General features: G+C 42.9%; 1 protein-coding gene across 3 annotated transcripts in view; it reads right to left on the bottom strand.

The window, feature by feature from the left end:
- LOC308587417 (glyoxal reductase-like) overlaps positions 1–16411 on the bottom strand; it is a 66981-nt gene that overhangs the window by 23156 nt on the left and 27414 nt on the right. For all 3 annotated transcript variants that reach the window (XM_081195068.1, XM_081195067.1, XM_081195069.1), the window contains exon 4: positions 775–866. In XM_081195068.1, coding sequence (XP_081051194.1) covers positions 775–866 — 92 coding nt within the window. The remainder of the gene's footprint in view (positions 1–774; positions 867–16411) is intronic.

Raw genomic sequence — 16411 nt, 5'->3', positions numbered from 1 at the left:
TGCTGGGGAAAAGTGCAGAAAAAGTCAACCAATCAGTACGTTGGACTACCTTGGCGTGTGTGTTTTAAGAAACATGCAGATTATGGAAAGGATGGGATAAGAATTTTATAAAATTATGCATCATATGTAAAAAGTTGATAAAGAAGCTTTCCCCCTCTCTTATAGTATTATAGCAGAACCCCTCGTTTGGAATTACAGGGGTACCTCAGGTTACACACGCTTCAGGTTACAGACTCCGCTAACCCAGAAATAGTACCTTGGGTTAAGAACTTTGCTTCAGGATGAGAACAGAAATCACGCAGCGGCGGCAGCAGGAGGCCCCATTAGCTAAAGTGGTACCTCAGGTTAAGAACAGTATCAGGTTAAGAACGGACCTCTAGAATGAATTAAGTTCTTAACCCGAGGTACCACTGTATTCAATGAAACAGATTGTCAGGAGGTTCAGGTCTCCTGGCTCTCACTGGATGAAGGACTTGAACTTTGTGTACAGTTTCTGCCCAAACCTTTAATGCCCAAATCAGTACAGTACATGAACAAAATAGGTGCTATACGTGGCTAGCAAGGAATATTGATCCAACCCTTGGGTTCCATTATATAGGAATGGGGCAGGCACAGCTTCAATGTGAGACTGAGTAGCGGCTGTTGCCTTGGGATTTGCCCTCACTTTGTTGGGTGTGTGGTGCTGGATTCAAGTCCTCTCATGCTCTCCATCATCTGCCCAAAACACCAGTTTCCTAGTCAAAGCCTTCTAACCACTATGCATAGTATACTCACCTGGTTAACGTGCGGGGTTACCTGGCAGTCTTCCTTCAGTTGTTCCAAATGATCAATAAGAAAGTTGCTTACTCCAATAGACCGGCATAAACCTGAACAAAAGCAAAAACAGGTGCTACATATTTATAACATTCTGCCATGGTGGGAGAAAAGAGAGGGGCCCAGTGCACACATTATAACCAAGTGGCCCAACTGAAAAGAGGATTAGGTTTAACAGTGCTTCGGCCTGTTAAACATGGAAATGGGGTCCACTCCCACATACAATTTCTGTAGTCAATCAGGGAACCCCTGCCATCAGTGAACACGTAGAGCCGGCAGACAATTGCTGACACCATGTGTATACTTTACCATTTAAAATCTGAATACTTTTGGTACCCAAATTTAAGTAGTAGAGCATGACTTGGCTGTGTCCGAATGGCCCTGTGCAAATAACCACCTCTCAGCATCAGTCAGCTTTCTTATGAGATAAGAAAAGGTTGTTACCTACATACAAGCTCTCAGAAGAGGGTGGGCTATAAAAATAAATACATTTCAGGAATGATGAAACGGTCATCAAGTGAGAGGAAGATTACACACACCCCAATTTATGCATAACAAGAGTTCTGAGTAACATCATAGGGTAATTTTTAAAAAAGAACAACACTGAACTTGCAGTTTGACAGCATTATCTGAGGAAACAATTCAATCAAGATCCCTTTAGGAAGCAGTTTTATAATCTAAACACACAGGGGGCTCCCTGGTGGATTCAAGCTCCAGGCTAAATTCTGGGAAAAGCTGGTGTAGTGTAAGCAAAGAACAATTGGACTTTGCCAGGTTGAAAAGGAGGAAATGGTGTTCTGAACAGCCTGCCAAAAGCTCAAAAGAAGTGGAACATGCGTAGAAGACTAATAGGGTGTAAGAAAACACAAGGACAAACAATCCAAACAGACTTCTGACTACTTTCAGGTTATTGCTGCAAGGAAGACATTCAGTAAAATAAAACCCACAGAAACTATACTTATGCAGTCAGGAATTAAGAGCACAAATCTATAGCTGGGTTTTGCATTTTCTAACGCTGCCTGCCATCAAAGGGCCGTAATTACATGCATGCAGCTCAGCATGCTTCCACAAAATTATGTGTGTATATGGAACTGAACTGTGCCAATAGTCCCAGAAACAGCTAAAAAGAAGGGGGAAATTTGCCCTAATTTGCTAAACTAAAGCGATTTTTGCCTAAGTGGTTTCATCTGCCATAGGCAAACTGATAACGTCCATAAAATCTAAGGCAATCTCTTTTCTCTGAATCCATCTCATGTCTTAATTGGCAAGGGTTGCAAGCTTTCAAACTGCACATAACTCTTGTTTCAGAATGAAACTATTATATGAGGCAATTATCAGCCATACTGATTTTCTCGTGCTTCACGGCAGTGCTAGATTAGTTATCCTGTGTATTCTACAGAATACTGCAATGGAAAAGTACGAGGTCATCCTGCTTCCTTGAACAGTGGAGACAAGGGTGGTTTCCTCCCTTCCCCAGAGTCCTGACGAACAAGGGTCAAGCCCATTGATGGAGGGAAATTTAAGACATGGGTAACAAAACATGGAAGCTACTTAGACAGCCCAAACACAGCACAAGGGGCTTGTGAAGACAACACTTGGGCAGGGAACAATGGAAGAAAGGAATAACTCTGAGCAGCCATCAAAATGACCGGGCATTGTTCTTGGCTAAGAAGCAGCCATGCACTAATTTTGATTTCTGTGTTAGAGGGCACATTATGGTAAAGTGAGCAAGTTCTGGACCCTTAACCCTACCAGCCCAACAAAAGATAATGTTTTAAAAACAATTTCCAACACTGTATGGAACCTACCCAACAACCTTCAGTTAAGTTCACCCTTGAATAATTCTGAATGGTGTTCACGCTTCTGCCACTGTAAAATTCCTGGGAGAAGAAAGTTCTCCAGAAAAGGTTTGTTCAGAGAAAGCCTCTCTCTTAACCAGAAGCTTCAGATGAAAAACAGGAGGTGGCTAGTTCCATCACACCCTAGTTGTGAGCTTACTTGCAGTACCTCTTTATCGGGTAAAAGAACCGGATGGACCTTTCATCTGAGGCAGTACACAAAGTATTATATTTTTTATGAATAGCCAGGGACAGACCATTGGTTCCAAAGTTCACATAGCTCACTTCCCCGAGAGCTCAGGGTAGACAACAACATTTTACTTCAATGACCGCTCTATTATAACAAATATTACAAAGCTTTTAAAACATGAAGTAAAAGTCTCTCTCTCTCGCTCTCTCTCTGTGTGTGTGTGTGTGCGCGCACACACACCAAAAAAATGCCATTAGGATCTCCTAAGATACGATCCTGTTTAATAAATTGGCAATATGATCACTCACAACTTATGAACAGACTGCTTACCAACTTAGACTTTGCTTGGATAAATATGACAATATTTGGAATGAGTTTATACAAAATGTATAATAGGCTATTAATAGTTACATATGTATTCAGATAAAAATTGCAACTTTAGAAAAGAATGTATGGGTTAGGGTATTTTTTCGCACATGTCCATATATTATTTCTTTCTCTACACATTTTTGTGCCTTTTCATTTTTCTTTTCTTTCATTTTTCTTTGCATCCCTTCATTTATTTAAAATTGAAAACTTTTCAATAAAATATTAATACCAACAAACCCTTAGGAGCCAAAGGAAACAGCAGAAGGTCAAAGCTGAAGATTCCCAACTTTGGAAACCAGAGTGTACGCAAATTCCGAAAGATACCTTCAACCATGCCACTGCATGAAAAAGCTCTAAATCCATATTCAGGCTGAGAGAAAGGGGGGCTTTTTCCAATGGCAACGTTTGAATAGCGAACGTCTTGGACCACAACAACAGCCTCTTAACTGCTGCATGCACTGCGTTTATGGACATGATAGGCTGGATCTTTTGATTGCTCTTAGGGACTGCGATATGACACAGAAAAGGAGTCAACCTTAACGTGTGATGGGGCTCAAGACTAGCAGCGCTTTATCAGGGAAGGCCAGGACTTTAATGTGTTGCTGCACCGAAGCGTGAGGGAGCCGACAGCTCCCAGAAAGCGGAGGTAGCATAAATCCAGCAACCTCTCACTCGTGAAAAGGTGAAAACGGAACAGACACAAGTTAATCTGAAAAATACAGCATGAGACAATTTCGAAAGGATTATTAACATGCTAATGAATTGGCACACAGCCACCCTATGCGTGGAATCACCACTGATTTGTCTTGTCACGGGAATCATACATAAATGGAACAGCTAGAGGGAAGGAACTCCTTGTCCGTCTCAAACAGCTGTGTTGTCGAGCCCAGCATGCTTGCATAATTCCCATTAATGCTAATAGGATTCGGGGATGTATAATGGGGTGGACACCTACCTTGATCTGGGATTTAAATATAAATTTATATTAACATAAAAGGAACATTTGCAATTCAGATGCAGCGCTCACCATACCAATAGCATGCTAGAGAGGAGCAGAAAATATGGCAATGCATCAATTTTGCTTGTTATATGTGAGCTGCACGCATTCATACGCGCAAGCGGCAATATATGGCCTTTAAATCGGTAAATACCTTGCCCTGAAGGTCCTGGAACGAGGAAGATGTTCACAATATGAGGCCATTTTTCCGAAATGTCAGTGTTCACCATGCACAACTAACTTACCCACAAAAGTATGAATGTACCTGCAACATACCGTATTTTTCGCTCTATAACACGCACCAGACCGTAACACGCACGTAGTTTTTAGAGGAGGAAAACAAGAAAAAAAAAATTCTAAACAAAATAGTGGATATATGATTTTTGTGGTTCATGCTGTGGCCACAGACATGTGATCTGACAGTGAGTTTGGAGTAGCCCAATGCAAAAATCCTGAGAATCCATGTGGATCCATGCTTTGTAACCATGGAGGAGGGAAGGAAGGGGAGCCATGGATCCTCTGCTCACAACTGCAGCAGATCCCCACCACCACCCGCAGGCATTCGCTCCATAACACGCACAGACATTTCCCCTTACTTTCTAGGAGGAAAAAAGTGAGTGTTATGGTGCAAAAAATACGGTACTTCAATGAAGAAACACATAAAAGCATTCTTCATTGACATATATTACAAGTATATCGTCCATTGGGGGGGGCGTGGTCTAATCATTGGTTGTGCATAGGCCTGGCCAATGCCTTGATACATCATCCTGCGGATTGCCTCGCCAGAGTGGTGCATGATCTAGTTATCTCCCGCTTGGACTACTGCAATGCGCTCTACGTGGGGCTACATTTGAAGGTGACCCGGAAACTGCAATAAATCCAGAATGCGGCAGCTAGACTGGTGACTGGGACTGGCCGCAGGGACCACATAACACCGGTCCCGAGAGATCTGCATTGGCTCCTAGTACGTTTCCGAGCACAATTCAAAGTGTTGGTGCTGACCTTTAAAGCCCTAAACAACCTCAGTCCTGTATACCTGAAGGAGCGTCTCCAACCCCATCGTTCAGCCAGGACACTGAGATCCAGCGCCAAGGGCCTTCTGGCAGTTCCCTCATTGCGAGAAGTGAGGTTACAGGGAACCAGACAGAGGGCCTTCTCGGTAGTGGCGCCCACCCTGTGGAACGCCCTCCCTTCAGATGTGAAGGAAATAAGCAGCTATCTTCTTTTTAAAAGACATCTGAAGGCAGCCCTAATTAGGGAAGTTTTTAATATTTAATGCTGTATTGTTTTTAACACTTGATTGGAAGCCGCCCAGAGTGGCTGGGAAAACTCAGCCAGATGGGCGGGTTATAAATAATAAATTATTATTATCATCATCATCATCATCATCATCATCATCCAGGACCAGTTTGAGGGCCAGAGCACAATGGTGCCTTCACCCTGCGGTATATCATAGGTGGTGCTTGCCTGCTGCCCAGCGCCTAACCTTCCTTCTCCAGCTGCCTCCTTCCTCCCTGCGACGGGCGCTGGCGGCAGTGGGAGTGGCAGCAGTGTCACCCCAGCACCTCACAGAGCCAGGGCTGATGCTCCTTGCTCCTCCCTCCATGCACCACACGCCAGAGGGAACTGCGGCGGTTTCGCCCCGGCACCTTACACGGTTGGTGCTCCTTCCTTTCCAAGACTGCAGTGTATCGCTATACACTGGTGATACATCACAACGTTGAAAAGCTGATATCACCCAGCCCTAGTTCTGCATGTTATATATGGACCCTCACTGCCTATTCCACGGCATCCACTACACCTCTGTTGTCAGACATATGCTGACAAATGACAAAAAACCTCATACAGGCGACTGTCAACATTTGCTGGTATTTTTTCAAGTGTTTAGAAATTCAGAAACTTCACCTGCCAATGTGCACTTGTGATCCTTAGTTTAGACACAACTGCATGCCGTCAACGGCACTCCAGCTTCTAAAAATTAGTATTTTAATAGATAGCAAAGGAAATCTTTGCAATGTGGCTTTTTACACAGTTGTGTTAATATCAGCACTTTTAATTAAACTGTCCTTTACAGGTTCCTACCCAGAGGAGCTTATAATCTAAAGTGAGACTTAATTTCGCTTCGGTCCCAGCAACACAAAGAGCCAAGCGAAGGGCAGGCTGAAAGACAATGCTGTACAAAACCCGGAGGGAGATGGAGATGTCCTAATTCTTGGCTTCCAAAAGGCATTTGGAAAGTAGACCCGTTAATCTTGAGCACCGGGCTGTTTGACAACTTTCATTTAAACTAACGATCATGTGCTCAATATGTGTCCTGTTAATTGGGTTACAACCCACGACGCAGCAGTTTGCATAATTTGAATTTAATCTGCGAGAGCAGGTCAAGCTCCCAGAGTTGAGGCCTATGGCGGAAGAGAAAAGAAGTAAATAGATTCACCATGGTCCACACAACTAATAAATCAATATTTCAAAGGAAGCCTGGAACAAAACATTACTTCCAATTGTAATATGAAAGGGAATGGGGCAAAGATGTTCCACTTTGTATTGAAAATCTTAATTGATGTTGACTTGAAGAATGAAAGAACTCACAAGAGCTGGCAATGAGAACCGCAAAAGATACAAATGTATTTTAAAGTGTGGGTTGCTGGTAGATCACTGTCCTGCTCTAAGATCAGAGTTTAATTCCCCAAAGCAGATTATTTTTCAGTGGTCTGCTCATTTTAGTTTCAGGTTTCTTAATGAAAGATAATAGTTACATCTCCATCCTTTTTTAAGCCGCTAGTTTCTCATTTGTTTGGTTTCAAGCTGGGTTTCCCAAGTTTGCTTTCCATTATGTCAAGAATGCAACTGGTTCAAGCCTCCCCAGACCCAAGCAAAATGAGGTTTGTAGTGCTCAGTGTGGGCACAGGACTGGTTTCATGGAAGCGTAGAGTTGGAAGGGGCCATAAGGGTCATCTAGTCCAATGCAGGAATATTTTGCCCGACATGAGGCTTGAACCCACGACTGTGAGACTGAGAGTCTCATGCTCTACCAACCCAGATGGGTTTCACAGCTTGCGGAAAGATTTTAATTTCCTTACACCGTCCCTCACAATTATGGTATCACATGAAAAAACTTGAATGGGAATTGGATGGGGGAAATGGTTGATGGATACTGCATCTCCCCCTCCAGGCCACATTTATTTGGGCTGAATCTTCAAAACCCCAGTGTGACATCAGAACAAGTTACCAAGTTAGCCAAATGCACAAAGAAAATCAGGGCAGGAAGAAAGGAGGAAGATCAAGACGGAAATAGCAAGGGTGCATTGGTACAGAAACACATTTAAGGCATTTGATGTAGGTCCTAGAGTTGGCTGTGTCACCCGCAACCAATGTCAGCCTTATCCACGGTTAATGATTGTGTTGGGAACAACTTTAAACATGGTTAACACCAAACCGACTCCATTAACAGCTTCAAATGCTGATGTCGAATCCTGACTATGCAGAGAGCCCATGCATGTGCAATCTTCATGTATGCAGGCATGCAGAGATAATCTATTGCAGGGCTTCCCAAACTTGGGTCCCCATCTGATCTGACAACTACAACTCCCATAATCCCTAGCTAGCAGGACCAATGGTCAGGGTTTATGGGAATTGTAGTCCAAAACCAGCTGACGACTCAAGTCTGGAAAACCCTGATCTATTGTAAAGCCAACTGTTTCTTTCTGGATAAATTGTGTCAATATCACCCTGTTCTAGTTCATTCACAGTCCTTAGAATTGCTCCCATCAACATTTTAGACAAAGCTGCTGTTGTGAAACAACTCAGTGATAATATTTCATATGTACCTATATAACAGTGGTCCTACTAAGGAGATTTTGATTCATTTGTGTTAGAGAAGACTTGGTAATGTCTAATAAAAACAACTACCGTATTTTTTGCTCTATAAGACTCACTTTCTCCCTCCTAAAAAGTAAGGGGAAATGTGTGTGCGTCTTATGGAGCGAATGCAGGCTGTTTAGCTATCACAGAAGCCAGAACAGCAAGAGGGATTGCTGCTTTAACTGTGCAGCGATCCCTCTTGCTGTTCTGGCTTCTGAGATTCAGAACATTTTTTTCCTCGTTTTCCTCCTCCAAAAACTAGGTGCGTCTTGTGGTCTGGTGCGTCTTATAGAGCTAAAAATACGGTAATTTTCTTTTTAGCAAGTATCCAAGAATACTGATGATTTCTATGCTTCCAAAAATACAAGTACCTAGCTGTCTACTATCAGGGAGATCAGTCATTTGGAGCTGAGGATCTATTTGGAACCTCTATCTAAATATTAAGGTGTTGTTTTTAAGAGCTTAATTTAGATTCATTTTTATGAGGTTTGTAGTACATAATCCATCTTTTATCAGGAAAACAAATACTTTATCATCAAAGTTGAGAAGCTCTATGTTCAAGGGGGGAAAGCACTGCATACTGATATATCAAAGGAGGATAATATGCAGGTCTTACAAATTAATTAGGTTTACATGACGATTTAGGTTCACCTACTCATTTCTTATTTGATTTAATGGGTATTATTCTTGGGGAAAGGTGGGAGGCAATTAAGCAGCCTCTTTCCAAATATGACCGGCTTCCTGCAGAGTTTTCCAACAGCGGAGACTATGAAATTGGAGTTACATCAATATACGTGCAAGTCAAGTATTGAATATACAACTTCAGGCCACCTTTGGAGTGATTTATTTGGGACTTCAAAAATATCCCTGCAGGATCACTCTATTAACAGAGACTGGTTGTGCATTGTTATGAGGTTGCCGTTAATGGATTTATCACAATGGTTTTGTTTGAAAGTGCCTGAAGTCGGTGATTTGACAAAATAATGTTAATGTTCTTCTGATGGCTGCGGATGGTCCCCTGAACTGGCAGGGATGGGCACAAGATGAGCGCTTAAATTTCTATACAATTCTGGTAGTTCTGTCCCTATAATTCCCAAATGAAAAGTTTCTGGTTTATTCATTTTTATGCGACTACAGCGGTAAGAAGGTTACTCGCTCCAAAATGGAAAGAAGCAGAAGACCCAGCAAAGGAAGAACAGATACAAAAACTTATGAAATATGCAGAAATGTGCAAAACTTATCGGAAGAATTAAGAAATCAACATAACAAACTTTTCATAAAAGAATGGAAATGGTTTAGTGAATATTTACAGACAAATTGCAAACGGATAAAAATGTTGGCAGGATTACTTAAAAACCTGCAGTTTCATAAGAGTATATATTTAAAGTAGATAATTAAATGAGCAGATTAAATGAATTTGCATATGCAGAAGGTATTTTTAAAAATTAATTTAAGGAACTGCAGAAAGGGGGGAAGGAAGTCAAACTTTGAAATGTGAAAATGATTGTAAAACTAGTGAAATGTATAAGCCTGGTGAGTATAAATAAAAACTTCTTTTTTAAAAGTTGAGTGCTTAAGAATTGCGTGCGAGAAACTGCAGCGTTGCTGTTAGTACACAATGGGCAGGCTGGTGGCAACAGACTGCAATATTTCTCCCCGTGGATTTGATATGGGTTAGCAGTTCTGCAACTTGAAGCTATGTCCCTGCGTCCATTTATGTTATACTTGTAACTAAAGGAATATCGAAGACACAGCACGTTTCCATTGCTACTACGTCTGGAACCAACCAGGAAAGCGAGGAGAGTGCAGGCAGTGACCATTCTGCACACATCCAATTGATGTGTGACCGCCAACACCCAAGTCCTTTCGGAGCCGGAAGAGGGCAGAACAGGGGGACGGAAAGGGGGCAGGGCAGAACGGGACAGGGCTTTTGCGTGCTCCGCCAACACATGAGTGGGCCAGGAAATGTGCAAAATGGTCACCACGTGTGTAGCAATATCACTGATGTATTATCAGCACACCAGCATTCTGTAACATTCAGTGGTTTAGAACTTATGTACTTTCGACGGGGTGAGCTCCCGTTGCTCGGTCCCTGCTCCTGCCAACCTAGCAGTTCGAAAGCACATCAAAGGGCAAGGAGATAAATAGGAACCACTCCGGCGGGAAGGTAAACGGCGTTTCCGTGTGCTGCTCTGGTTCTCTAGAAGCAGCTTAGTCATGCTGCCCACATGACCCCGAAGCTGTACGCCAGCTCCCTCAGCCAATAAAGCGAGATGAGCGCCGCAACCCCAGAGTCGGCCGCGACTGGACCTAATGGTCAGGGGTCCCTTTACCTTTTTACTTTCGGGTGGACTTGGTTTCAGCGAAGCAGTAACAGGGCCGGTGAGGAAGTGCAAGCCAGGGAGCGCATACCATTAAATGCGTCTGAGAACTGTTGGGGCAGCCTAAAATATACCTGTGTGGCCTGAAGAAAAGCAGAATGAGGAAGCCTAGGCCAGAGAGCACATACCATCAGTTCCAGACACAACTATCAGCTCAGAGAACTCTGTTGGTCTATATTTTGGACCATTTGTTGTAAAAACTGTAAACGGCCATAGGTACCATGGCAGGAAGGAGGTATATAAATGCAGTCATTCCATCATTTGACGGCCGTTTACTCAATCTGTTTTTCAAAATACCAAATCAGCTTCCTTTTCTGTCAAAGAGGAAGTTGAAACGTACATGTGCTGCTGTGTTTCACATCTCAAAACAGCCTTTTAGAGAATAGCCTTTGGCAACTTTTATGACTAGCTTTACTAAATACTACTAATAATAATAATACCCACCCATCACAATAGGGTCCCAGGTCATGTTATAGTAATTTAAATGCACAATATTAAAAACAGTTTCAAGCAAATTCCTGTACGGATTGGGCTGCTGGGGCATGCTCTCAATTGCTCTTCTGATTGTTCAAATTGCCTCACAGGCATGAAAGAGATGCAGACATGGATTCTTCCAGCTTGCTCTTTTCCCCATCCCGTCACCCACTCTGACCCGCTGCAGGGCAGAATGAAAGTTCTGCTTGCTCCAGAAGGCCAGAAAAAGAAGATAGGCAGGGGAACCAGGGAGAGAAGGACAGGCTGTATCAGGTATGCAGTTGCAGGCAGGCTGCAATATTTTGGCTGCAATCTGGAAACTCTAGTGACTGACAGACTCATGTTAAAGACGCTCTCGAGCCAACATCATAATTGTTTGCAATGCGGGAATGATATTAAAATTAATCAACTGAAGCTTGGGCCAATCTTTCAAATCCCCACTGAGCCATGAAGCTCACTGACAGTTCTAGGGCTCATGAACTCAGAATTGTAGAGTTGGAAAGGACCCCAAGGGGCATCTGGTCCAATGCCCTGCAATGCATCAATGACAGATGGCCACCCAACCTCTGCCTAAAAAGCTCCAATGAAGGAGAGTCCGCCACCTTCCAAGGTAGCCCATTTATACGAAGGGGAAAAACTTAAAAAAATACGTGGAGCTAGATCCGTCATGGATATACAGTCGTACCTCGGGTTACAGACACTTAAGGTTATGTTTTTTCGGGTTGCGGACCGTGAAACCAGGAAGTACCAGAACGGGTTGCTTCCAGGTCTTGGCGGTCGCGCATGCGGAGAAGTGCTAAATTGCGCTTTGCGCATACGCGCCAAATTGCAACCCGCACGTGCACAGATGCGCCACTGTGGGTTGCAGATATTGCGGGTTGCGAACGTGCATCATGTTTGCAGCCCGATTGTCCACTGTATTTTGCTCATGTTCAAAAAAATCCAAAGGGGCGGCGGAGGTTAACCCCAAGCTAGTGGACATTCATTCATTCTTTTTTTATGTTGCTTTTCTACACCCCCCCCCCACCAAATGCTCAAAGGGGGTTACAACAGTACATTTGAAAACCAACTGCAAAAAGAATTTGCTAATGACATAGCAAATCACAGAGGCAAATATTATAACATACAAAAAAAACATTTCAGAACTGTAAGTATAACAAGATTACATAAACAACAGTAAAACACCCAGCATCCAATAACAAAAATAACAAAAAACTAAAAATAATTTATGGTTTCACCTTGGTCCCAGGAGCTCCCCTCCCCTGATGTTGCTCAGGGTCCCTTTCCTGGAGCAACTTGCAAGGCCTCCAAGCACAAGGGGCAGGATATCTGGAAACAGACCTCCCATGATGTTCCCCCTGCTGGCCACATGCCATTTCAAGAAATCTGATGTGTTACCTAACTAATTTGGGGGTTTCTCAGTCATGACACGCTCAGCAGGCCCCTTGGAAGAGGTGGGAGCGTGCAAATCACAATTTCTCCCAGACTGCACCCAAATTTCCAGGGTGTTCCACGACAAGTAGGAAAGGCAGCTCCACTGGGATGAGTTTGGGAGTCCATCAAATTGCCTGACCTCACCACCTCCTTGGGTCAGCCCAGCAGGAAACGAGGCTGAACACTTTGAACGCTGCCACGCTGCATTTTCTTGCCAGAAAAAGCTTCAAAACAAACTCCATGTGAAGATTAAAAAGAAAAAGGAGGAGGGGACCTTCAGAGTAAGATGGACAAGCTGATCTCTTACCAGCAAAGATTTGTAAATAAATGGTCTCAGCACCCGAGCTTTGTTTGATTACAATAGCTTGCCTTATCTCTCTTGAACACTGACATGGGTGTTTTTATCAAAGCTTTCAAGGCTTAACTGTACTAAGTTCAGACATCAAAACACTTTTTAGAACTTTTACTAGCTCTTAACAATTTCCTTAGGCGATGATGCCTCCCTCATCGCACGCCAAAGCAAAACATGCTGCAGAAACAAACTTTGAATTTGTGAGTCATCACTTTTCTCCTGGCACAGGCTCTGTATCAAAATGAACAATAGGCAGGCATTCAACAGGTGTAGCCTTTCCTGAGATGGGGATTTTGTGTGTGTGTGTGTACACTGGGTGAATTTTTGCATTGTATGCAACTGTAAACATTCATGTCACACAAGAAGTCATGCAATTCAAATTTGTCACACGATTTCAATTTGCGGGACTACGTAAGGAAACTTCCAGCAGAAAGAGGGGTTCTGCATGGCAACAGAAAAAGTCACCAAAGTGAGAAAGTGTTGAATTTTGCCTGCAAAGGGAGAATCAAGAGTGCAAAGTGAACTTTTTCCTAGGTCTACTATGATGATATATAGTGTAGTGTAGTGTATATACTATGAGATATTTCACATTAGGCAGCGGCATAACTCCTGTAGAAAGGGAGAGATTATACAAGCAATCAGTTGAAGGAAAATGAGATGTCTACCGTATAGAGAACTTGTTTTTAAAAAAATAAAAAGTATTTTTTTTAAAAAAAAAACATTGTTGTAAAAGGTGCCAATTGGACAATTCGCACTGAAAAGTTGTTTAGAAATCTTTTAATTAATTACCTGCATCTTTGCTTATAAAAATGTGTAGCTTCATGTCATGCTTCTTTAAAGCTGCTTTGCAAATCATTACTGTTTAAATGAATGCCACGTGAGACTTGAGTTTGTTTTCTTGAAGAGATACCATCATACAGCATCCCTTATCTGATCAAACAGGGTGTGGTGCAGCGGATATCACTCATAAACCACCTCCAACCACAGGAGGAAGCTCTGACCTACATGAATCTCTATTGTACTGTTACTTTAAAAAAAAAAAAGGCAAAAGGAATTCAAAAGTTAGTCCTGTGGCAAAAAAAAAGCCCCTGCTCCCTCACAGGAATGAGCGAGCATCCATTGCTCAATTCCAAAATAAGTTGGGCTGCTCAAATCAATTTTTTTATGAGCATCTGCAGCCTCCCCTGCCAGTCCCTTGCCCTCCTGACCCAGGAGAGGAAATGGGACATGCATCAAATGAAACTTCGCCCCACCCCAGCCCCGTCCACAATGGGGACACAGGACAACTCAAAGTAAACTGGCCTATCTCACAAGCCTGCACCTCAAGGAAACTCTTTCCATACCAAACCGCCCTCGCCCAACAGCGGCCGAGAAATTAAAGCACAAGTTGTTGCTGTTTATTGTGGGTATTTACAGCCCAGTCTTCCAGCAAATGTGCAGGCCTGTTTAAATAGTCAGAATCCACAAAATCAATTAATAGAACCCAGCAGCCATGTCCATAGGGCAACCTTTGGATTATATTCCTGCTGTTTTTCTCTCTGCAACAACCCATCAACAGTGAGCAGCTCCAACAGCGGCTGTGGGTTTGTAGCCCAACACTGAGAGTAAAGTACAGTCATACCTCGGGTTGTGAATGCTGCGGGTTGCGTGTTTTCGGGTTACGGACCGCGCCGAACCAGGAAGTACTGGAATGGGTTACTTCCGGGTTTCGGCGCTCGCGCATGCGCAGGAACACTAAATCGCGTCATGCGTGTGCGCAGACGCAGCACTGTGGGTTGAAAACTCTGCGGGTTGCGAACGTGCCTTCCGCACGGATCATGTTCGCAACCTGAGGTTCCACTGTACTCAAAAAGGCACCAATGGTACCTTTTTGAGGTTGAGGGGCAGGCAGGGAAGTTCATGTTTGGGCCACTCACCAGACTTGATGGTCCAAGAAAGGCGCCTTAGCTATAAGGACACCAGAGTGGAGGGAGGTTAAAGTCCCTCCCCCTGTGTGCCTCCTTCCTGCCACAGCTGTTACACGCCAAGGTTAAACTATTGCTTAAATTACAAATCCCAAAACCTCAGAGGCTATCAAAGACCATCTTCCCTAATTTCTCAAGCAGGCAGGCGCGAGGGGAGACGCTTATAAATAGCTTGAATTGCAGCTTTTATAGAGAACATTCCCATTAACTTTTATGGCTCTTAAGTCACATTCTCATTCTGGTCTTGGAATGCCCCATTCTTTTCGAGCATAAACAAATGGAAAACCCTTTAAAAAACAACAACGTACGCTTAGAACACAGTTTTTGTGTCAATCAAAATAAAGTCCTAGAACAACTGTGTAATAAACCATAGTGGTTGATTATTGCTGTCTTTTTAAAAAATAAAATAAAAAACCTAGAAAGCGGGAACAAGCAGATTTAATAAATGCATTTCATTGCTTTCCCTCAGTCTTGTAATTTTTGCTCCTGATCAAATGCCTCCTCTTCCAGTGTTCTTTTTCCTAACTCCACGTGTTTTAATTTTGCTAATTGTTCACACTTCTACAGTATGCTTTCAAAGGGTCAGTGAAAAAGGTTTGAATCCTTGTTTGAGGTACTGAATAAAATACGGATATAACTGGGCCTGCATGAGGTGGTTGGTTGTTTGGACAGTATGGCTTACCAATTGAGTCTACAGCTGGGGCAAGACCTGAAATAAGTTCTTCCCAGCTTATCTTTTTACAGCACAATCCTGTGCATCTGTACACATAAGTTGTTCTACTGTAAGTCAAAGAGGACTTACTCCGGTGTAAGTAAGTTTAGAATGTAAGCTTGGTTATAGCGCTACACAAGCACTCAGATGAGGAAAATAAGTGAACAATTAGAAGGAACAATGCTATTTAAAAAAACTGCTTCTAAACCCCAGGCCAGGACCATAAGTCAAAAGGGATGATTAAGCATTATCTGAGTGTCAACTGAAACTTTAGTGGTTAACCATGCAAGCAAATTATTTAATCATTTCTTCCCTCATGGGGTACTGCCTATAAACCTCCAAATTTATTAACATTTGCATATCACTTCAGAAACACATGGCCAGAGGTTCAAAATTTCTGCATTGCTTGAGGCAGAAAAGGGGTGATTTGTGGGATGCAGGAGCCGATGGACCAGATAACAGAAGACTCAGGACAGAAAGGCTACTTTAATTGGAATGAGATTTACGTGACGTTAATTTAAATAATGTCGCTTAGGATGGAAATTGTGTTCGGCATCCATAGGTTCTGTAATGAAGTTTCATGCAGGGGTGATAAATCGAGGATGTGACTAACATACAGTTTTAATTCCTGACATTTCGCTCGGCCTAGGTGCAGATAAACAGCCAAGTTAAATTAATGCACATGATGAAGGAAACAGTAGAGAAGAGGGGCACGAGTTTGGGGGGGAGGGAGAGATTCAGTTCAAAAATCTCCCAAAGAGATGCTTTGTAAGTTAATTAACCTGGGGGTGGGGGGTGGGGAGAGAGAGAATCAAGTTTCAATTCCTCGTTCAGGCAGTCAACTAAAACCCTTGCCCCAAACCACCAACAGAAAATTGTTACACCAATAATATCCCCACCATCACCACAAGCGCTCCTTGGTCCCAATTAGTATCAGCTTTGAACAGTATTGGTAAGGCTCTGAGAATCTGCAACCAGACCCACAAACCCACTGTAACAAGAGTACTTAGGTTTGATGCCATGACA

This window comes from Podarcis bocagei, assembly GCF_964188305.1.
Source record: "Podarcis bocagei genome assembly, chromosome: 5".
NCBI classification, from domain to species: Eukaryota; Metazoa; Chordata; class Lepidosauria; order Squamata; family Lacertidae; genus Podarcis; species Podarcis bocagei.
This window is presented reverse-complemented; position numbering and strand designations above follow the sequence as displayed.